This window comes from Amphiura filiformis, chromosome 14 (assembly GCF_039555335.1).
Source record: "Amphiura filiformis chromosome 14, Afil_fr2py, whole genome shotgun sequence".
Classification (NCBI taxonomy): domain Eukaryota; kingdom Metazoa; phylum Echinodermata; class Ophiuroidea; order Amphilepidida; family Amphiuridae; genus Amphiura; species Amphiura filiformis.
The window spans coordinates 43,140,526-43,149,358 of record NC_092641.1 but is presented as its reverse complement, the minus strand read 5'-3'; the positions used below and the strand labels follow the sequence as shown (position 1 = coordinate 43,149,358).

The 8,833-nt window shown below is 42.2% G+C and overlaps 1 protein-coding gene across 1 annotated transcript; it reads left to right on the top strand.

Annotated features, from left to right (window-relative positions):
* The first annotated feature begins 303 nt into the window (after positions 1-303).
* Positions 304-1,639, top strand: LOC140169038 (monocarboxylate transporter 12-like). The gene is made up of 2 exons (XM_072192323.1): positions 304-1,193; positions 1,386-1,639. Exons 1-2 carry the CDS (start codon positions 341-343, stop codon positions 1,628-1,630), a joined length of 1,098 nt encoding a protein of 365 aa, XP_072048424.1. The 5' UTR covers positions 304-340; the 3' UTR covers positions 1,631-1,639.
* Positions 1,640-8,833: the final 7,194 nt, after the last annotated feature.

Here is an 8,833-nt window from a genome sequence, read left to right as displayed (position 1 = left end):
GGAACGGTGACCTTTAAACCAAATTTAAGAAAATTGATAAATAGTTGTTTCAATTAATATACGAACCTAACAGCTTATAATTAAAGACCCACGGCCGAATTGTTAGACAAATATCTTAAACAAGATTCGTGATCAAATATATAGAGTCGATGACATGGCCAAGAACTCATTTCCTGATCTAGCAATGCATTACCAGATGTGTCACATTTCCGGACTGTTAATACGTCTGCTATATGGCAGGTCAATACACATTTGAATTGTTCCCTTTGATAAATCCAAAAGTATTTTGAAACACTTATAATGAATAATAATTTTCCTTTGGACAGGTTTTGGTCTAGGCATGGCACTTCTCTCCGTCCAGGCTGTTCTCGTTTTCAACTTTGACAAAGAAATAGGCATCGCGAATGGCTTGACAAATGCAGGTGTTGGAATTGGATTATTCGCGATTCCACCTTTGGTTCAACTCCTCATTGAAAATTTCGGATGGCGTGGCGGCACCGTAATTCTGTCTGCAATTTATGCCAACATATGTGCTTGTGGATCGATTCTAAAACCAACTGAATCGGAAATACAGATGAGATCGCGACACAAGCATCACAAAGACACTTCAATGACTGACAAAACTAATCTACGATATGTAGAAGATTCAAAAGACCAGAGTGTGGAGAAATCAACTGTTTTGGTATCACTTACTCGATCGTTTTCAAAATTTAAGAAATCATTTGATTTTTCATTGTTTTATACAAATCCTAATTTTATTGGGTTATTTGTATGCGGTCTCTTTATTGGGCTTAGCTATAGTTCTGTGATTATCTACATTGCACCTAAAGCAGTGGATGAAGGCATGTCTAGGCTCAATGCTTCCTATATAATGTCAATAATTGGAATCTGTCAAGTTCTGGGCCGAATACTTGCTGGGGTTATTGTAGATCGACAACATACATTAAAACCATCAATGATTTGTGGAATCACAACAGTTCTTTCCGGAGCCACCACATTCCTCTATCCAATTGGAAACAGTTTTGCTTTTATGACCAGTGTCTCATTCTTATTCGGCATTTCTAGCGGATTTTTTAATTGTTTACATCTTCTTGTTGGTAAAGAGTATGTCGGAGTGAATCACGCGTCTGGAGCCTTCGGGTGGTTTCAGGTCGCCTGGGCTTTAGGTTCGTTTGCAGGGATCTATGTGCAAGGTGAGTAATATTATGATGCCATGTCATATAAATTTAATTAATGATTCCTTATAGATGAGGTGACACACGACGTATAAAGCTATGATTATTCTAGGCTTCTTAATTGTATAATATATATTGTAAAAGTCAAAAATGTGTGATTTGATATCCGTTTGAATTCTCATAAATTAAATTTTTAAATTTTAATTACAGCATACCTCTATGATACGACCGGAACTTACTTAGCTTCGTTCGCAGTTGCAGGAACATTTCAAATATTAGCTGGTTTGTGTCTACTCATTGGACCCTGTGTAAAGACTGGGAATAGATTACTAAAAGGACGCCATGAAAGAATAGGCGACGACGAAAAGCCCGACAAAGAAGCCAAACAGGGAAAAGACGTCATCGTCATGCGCAAGACAAACTATGATATGGTAAAAGATTCCACGACGATATGAATGACTGCAAAAACCGGGAGTATATAAAACGGGGACCCCGAAAACGGGGACCCCAAAACGGGGACCCCGAAAACGGGGACCCCTAAAATCACCCCATAAAGCTACTGACAAATTTCTAGGGGTCCCCGTTTTCAACTTTGGGGTCCCCGTTTTACAGATTGACCCAGGGTAATCTGTAAAACGGGGACCCCAAAACGGGGACCCCTATTTTTCACTCTATTTTAGGACTGATGAGTCTCCAAATCTCGACAAAATATTCACCATAGATATACTAATTTTACAAATGTAATTTATGAAAGTAGTAAGCACTTCTTATATAATTGTCCAATATACACAATTTTGGGTCCCCGTTTTTAGGGTCCCTGTTTTACAGATTGACCTAGGGTAATCTGTAAAACGGGGACCCCAAAAACGGGGACCCCTTAAAATCACCCCATGAAGCTTCTGACAAATTTTTAGGGGTCCCCGTTTTTTTAGGGTCCCCGTTTTACAGATTGACCCAGGGTAATCTGTAAAACGGGGACCCCAAAAACGGGGACCCCTATTTTTTCACTCTATTTTAGGACTGATGAGTCTCCAAATCTCGACAAAATATTCACCATAGATATACTAATTTTACAAATGTAATTTATGAAAGTAGTAAGCACTTCTTATATAATTGTCCAATATACACAATTTTAGGGTCCCCGTTTTAGGGTCCCCGTTTTACAGATTGACCTAGGGTAATCTGTAAAACGGGGACCCCAAAACGGGGACCCCTTAAAATCACCCCATGAAGCTTCTGACAAATTTTTAGGGGTCCCCGTTTTGGGGTCCCCGTTTTACAGATTGACCCAGGGTAATCTGTAAAACGGGGACCCCAAAACGGGGACCCCTATTTTTCACTCTATTTTAGGACTGATGAGTCTCCAAATCTCGACAAAATATTCACCATAGATATACTAATTTTACAAATGTAATTTATGAAAGTAGTAAGCACTTCTTATATAATTGTCCAATATACACAATTTTTTGGGGTCCCCGTTTTAGGGTCCCCGTTTTACAGATTGACCTAGGGTAATCTGTAAAACGGGGACCCCAAAAACGGGGACCCCTTAAAATCACCCCATGAAGCTTCTGACAAATTTTAGGGGGTCCCCGTTTTTAGGTCCCCGTTTTACAGATTGACCCAGGGTAATCTGTAAAACGGGGACCCCAAAAACGGGGACCCTATTTTTCACTCTATTTTAGGACTGATGAGTCTCCAAATCTCGACAAAATATTCACCATAGATATACTAATTTTACAAATGTAATTTATGAAAGTAGTAAGCACTTCTTATATAATTGTCCAATATACACAATTTTGGGGTCCCCGTTTTTAGGGTCCCCGTTTTACAGATTGACCTAGGGTAATCTGTAAAACGGGGACCCCAAAAACGGGGACCCCTTAAAATCACCCCATGAAGCTTCTGACAAATTTTTAGGGGTCCCCGTTTTGGGGTCCCCGTTTTACAGATTGACCCAGGGTAATCTGTAAAACGGGGACCCCAAAAACGGGGACCCCTATTTTTTCACTCTATTTTAGGACTGATGAGTCTCCAAATCTCGACAAAATATTCACCATAGATATACTAATTTTACAAATGTAATTTATGAAAGTAGTAAGCACTTCTTATATAATTGTCCAATATACACAATTTTGGGGTCCCCGTTTTAGGGTCCCCGTTTTACAGATTGACCTAGGGTAATCTGTAAAACGGGGACCCCAAAACGGGGACCCCTTAAAATCACCCCATGAAGCTTCTGACAAATTTTAGGGGTCCCCGTTTTTGGGGTCCCCGTTTTACAGATTGACCCAGGGTAATCTGTAAAACGGGGACCCCAAAAACGGGGACCCCTATTTTTCACTCTATTTTAGGACTGATGAGTCTCCAAATCTCGACAAAATATTCACCATGGATATACTAATATTACAAATGTAATTTATGAAAGTAGTAAGCACTTCTTATATAATTGTCCAATATACACATTTTGGGGTCCCCGTTTTTAGGGTCCCCGTTTTACAGATTGACCTAGGGTAATCTGTAAAACGGGGACCCCAAAACGGGGACCCCTAAAATCACCCCATAAAGCTTCTGACAAATTTCTAGGGGTCCTTGTTTTTGGGGTCCCCGTTTTACAGATTGACCCAGGGTAATCTGTAAACGGGGACCCCAGGAAAACGGGGACCCCTGTTTTTCTCTCTATTTTAGGACTGATGAGTCTCCAAATGTCGCCAATATATTCACCATGGATATACTAATATTACAAATGTGAGTTGGGGATCGGAAGACATTGGCGCCCCACACATCCACGTGGCCACACCCACAATTAATTCACACAATGCCCGTGACCTCACCACGTACATATTGCACCACTTTGAATTAGATCTACGTCATGATTAGATCAATTTTGATTTATTAAAGTAGTAAGGACTTCATATATTTTGTCCAACATACAAAACTTTGGGGTCCCCGTTTTAGGGTCCCCGTTTTACAGATCGACCTAGGGTAATCTGTAAAACGGGGACCCCAAAAACGGGGACCCCGTAAAATCACCCCATAAAGCTTTTGACAAATTTCTAGGGGTCCCCGTTTTTATGTCCCCGTTTTACAGATTGACCCAGGGTAATCTGTAAAACGGGGACCCCGGAAAACGGGGACCCCTGTTTTTCTCTCTATTTTAGGACTGATGAGTCTCCAAATGTCGCCAATATATTCACCATGGATATACTAATATTACAAATGTGAGTTGGGGATCGGAAGACATTGGCGCCCCACACATCCACGTGGCCACACCCACAATTAATTCACACAATGCCCGTGACCTCACCACGTACATATTGCACCACTTTGAATTAGATCTACGTCATGATTAGATCAATTTTGATTTATTAAAGTAGTAAGGACTTCATATATTTTTGTCCAACATACAAAACTTTGGGGTCCCCGTTTTGAGGGTCCCCGTTTTACAGATCGACCTAGGGTAATCTGTAAAACGGGGACCCCAAAAACGGGGACCCCGTAAAATCACCCCATAAAGCTTTTGACAAATTTCTAGGGGTCCCCGTTTTGGGGTCCCCGTTTTACAGATTGACCCAGGGTAATCTGTAAAACGGGGACCCCAAAACGGGACCCCTGTTTTTCTCTCTATTTTAGGACTGATGAGTCTCCAAATGTCGCCAATATATTCACCATGGATATACTAATATTACAAATGTGAGTTGGGGATCGGAAGACATTGGCGCCCCACACATCCACGTGGCCACACCCACAATTAATTCACACAATGCCCGTGACCTCACCACGTACATATTGCACCACTTTGAATTAGATCTACGTCATGATTAGATCAATTTTGATTTATTAAAGTAGTAAGGACTTCATATATTTTTGTCCAACATACAAAACTTTGGGGTCCCCGTTTTTGGGTCCCCGTTTTACAGATCGACCTAGGGTAATCTGTAAAACGGGGACCCCAAAAACGGGGACCCCTAAAATCACCCCATAAAGCTTTTGACAAATTTCTAGGGGTCCCCGTTTTTGGGGTCCCCGTTTTACAGATTGACCCAGGGTAATCTGTAAAACGGGGACCCCAAAACGGGGACCCCTTTTTTTCTCTATTTTAGGACTGATGAGTCTCCAAATGTCGCCAATATATTCACCATGGATATACTAATACTACAAATGTGAGTTGGGGATCGGAAGACCCTGGCGGCCGACACATCCACGTGGCCACACCCACAATTAATTCACACAAGGCCCGTGACCTCACCACGTACATATTGCACCACTTTGAATTAGATCTACGTCATGATTAGATCAATTTTGATTTATTAAAGTAGTAAGGACTTCATATATTTTTGTCCAACATACAAAACTTTGGGGTCCCCGTTTTTAGGGTCCCCGTTTTACAGATCGACCTAGGGTAATCTGTAAAACGGGGACCCCAAAAACGGGGACCCCTTAAAATCACCCCATAAAGCTTTTGACAAATTTCTAGGGGGTCCCCGTTTTTGGGGTCCCCGTTTTACAGATTGACCCAGGGTAATCTGTAAAACGGGCACCCCGAAAACGGGGACCCCTATTTTTCTCTCTATTTTAGGACTGATGAGTCTCCAAATGTCGCCATTATATTCACCATGGATATACTAATATTACAAATGTGAGTTGGGGATCGGAAGACCCTGGCGCTCCACACATCCACGTGACCACACCCACAATTAATTCACACAAGGCCCGTGACCTCACCACGTACATATTGCACCACTTTAAATTAGATCTACGTCATGATTAGATCAATTTTGATTTATTACAGTAGTAAGGATTTCATATATTTTTGTCCAACATACAAAACTTTGGGGTCCCCGTTTTTAGGGTCCCCGTTTTACAGATCGACCTAGGGTAATCTGTTAAACGGGGACCCCAAAACGGGGACCCCTTAAAATCACCCCATAAAGCTTCTCACAAATTTCTAGGGGGTCCCCGTTTTTGGGGTCCCCGTTTTACAGATTGACCCAGGGTAATCTGTAAAACGGGGACCCCGAAAACGGGGACCCCTGTTTTTTCTCTCTATTTTAGGACTGATGAGTCTCCAAATGTCGCCAATATATTCACCATGGATATACTTATATTACAAATGTGAGTTGGGGATCGGAAGACCCTGGCGCCCCACACATACCCGTGGCCACACCCACAATTAATTCACTCAAGGCCCGTGACCTCACCACGTACATATTGCACCACTTTAAATTAGATCTACGTCATGATTAGATCAATTTTGATTTATTACAGTAGTAAGGATTTCATATATTTTTGTCCAACATACAAAACTTTGGGGTCCCCGTTTTTAGGGTCCCCGTTTTACAGATCGACCTAGGGTAATCTGTAAAACGGGGACCCCGAAAACGGGGACCCCTTAAAATCACCCTATAAAGCTTCTGACAAATTTCTAGGGGTCCCCGTTTTTGGGGTCCCCGTTTTACAGATTGACCCAGGGTAATCTGTAAAACGGGGACCCCAAAACAGGGACCCCTATTTTTCTCTCTATTTTAGGACTGATGAGTCTCCAAATGTCGCCATTATATTCACCATGGATATACTAATATTACAAATGTGAGTTGGGGATCGGAAGACCCTGGCGCCCCACACATCCACGTGGCCACACCCACAATTAATTCACACAATGCCCGTGACCTCACCACGTACATATTGCACCACTTTGAATTAGATCTACGTCATGATTAGATCAATTTTGATTTATTAAAGTAGTAAGGACTTCATATATTTTTGTCCAACATACAAAACTTTGGGGTCCCCGTTTTTAGGGTCCCCGTTTTACAGATCGACCTAGGGTAATCTGTAAAACGGGGACCCCAAAAACGGGGACCCCTGCAAATCACCCCATAAAGCTTTTGACAAATTTCTAGGGGTCCCCCGTTTTTGGGGTCCCCGTTTTACAGATTGACCCAGGGTAATCTGTAAAACGGGGACCCAGGAAAAACGGGGACCCCTGTTTTTTCTCTCTATTTTAGGACTGATGAGTCTCCAAATGTCGCCATTATATTCACCATGGATATACTAATATTACAAATGTGAGTTGGGGATCGGAAGACCCTGGCGCCCCACACATCCACGTGGCCACACCCACAATTAATTCACACAATGCCCGTGACCTCACCACGTACATATTGCACCACTTTGAATTAGATCTACGTCATGATTAGATCAATTTTGATTTATTAAAGTAGTAAGGACTTCATATATTTTTGTCCAACATATAAAACTTTGGGGTCCCCAGTTTTTAGGGTCCCCGTTTTACAGATCGACCTAGGGTAATCTGTAAAACGGGGACCCCAAAAACGGGGACCCCGTAAAATCACCCCATAAAGCTTTTGACAGATTTTTAGGGGGTCCCCGTTTTTGGGGTCCCCGTTTTACAGATTGACCCAGGGTAATCTGTAAACGGGGACCCCAAAACGGGGACCCTGTTTTTTCTCTCTATTTTAGGACTGATGAGTCTCCAAATGTCGCCATTATATTCACCATGGATATACTAATATTACAAATGTGAGTTGGGGATCGGAAGACCCTGGCGCCCCACACATCCACGTGGCCACACCCACAATTAATTCACACAATGCCCGTGACCTCACCACGTACATATTGCACCACTTTGAATTAGATCTACGTCATGATTAGATCAATTTTGATTTATTAAAGTAGTAAGGACTTCATATATTTTTGTCCAACATACAAAACTTTGGGGTCCCCGTTTTTGGGGTCCCCGTTTTACAGATCGACCTAGGGTAATCTGTAAAACGGGGACCCCAAAACGGGGACCCCGTAAATCACCCCATAAAGCTTTTGACAAATTTCTAGGGGTCCTCGTTTTGGGGTCCCCGTTTTACAGATTGACCCAGGGTAATCTGTAAAACGGGGACCCCAAAACGGGGACCCCTGTTTTTCTCTCTATTTTAGGACTGATGAGTCTCCAAATGTCGCCAATATATTCACCATGGATATACTAATATTACAAATGTGAGTTGGGGATCGGAAGACATTGGCGCCCCACACATCCACGTGGCCACACCCACAATTAATTCACACAATGCCCGTGACCTCACCACGTACATATTGCACCACTTTGAATTAGATCTACGTCATGATTAGATCAATTTTGATTTATTAAAGTAGTAAGGACTTCATATATTTTTGTCCAACATACAAAACTTTGGGGTCCCCGTTTTTAGGGTCCCCGTTTTACAGATCGACCTAGGGTAATCTGTAAAACGGGGACCCCAAAAACGGGGACCCCGTAAAATCACCCCATAAAGCTTTTGACAAATTTCTAGGGGTCCCCGTTTTTGGGGTCCCTGTTTTACAGATTGACCCAGGGTAATCTGTAAAACGGGGACCCCAAAACGGGGACCCCTGTTTTTCTCTCTATTTTAGGACTGATGAGTCTCCAAATGTCGCCAATATATTCACCATGGATATACTAATATTACAAATGTGAGTTGGGGATCGGAAGACATTGGCGCCCCACACATCCACGTGGCCACACCCACAATTAATTCACACAATGCCCGTGACCTCACCACGTACATATTGCACCACTTTGAATTAGATCTACGTCATGATTAGATCAATTTTGATTTATTAAAGTAGTAAGGACTTCATAT

What these genes read in the sequence shown, in the direction of transcription:
- LOC140169038 (XM_072192323.1), top strand. Translation starts at nt 341, where the DNA reads ATGGCACTTCTCTCCGTCCAGGCTGTTCTCGTTTTCAACTTTGACAAA. An exon ending in TGCAGGGATCTATGTGCAAG is followed by an intron (nt 1,194 to 1,385) that starts GTGAGTAATATT and finishes TTTTAATTACAG; the next exon opens with CATACCTCTATGATACGACC.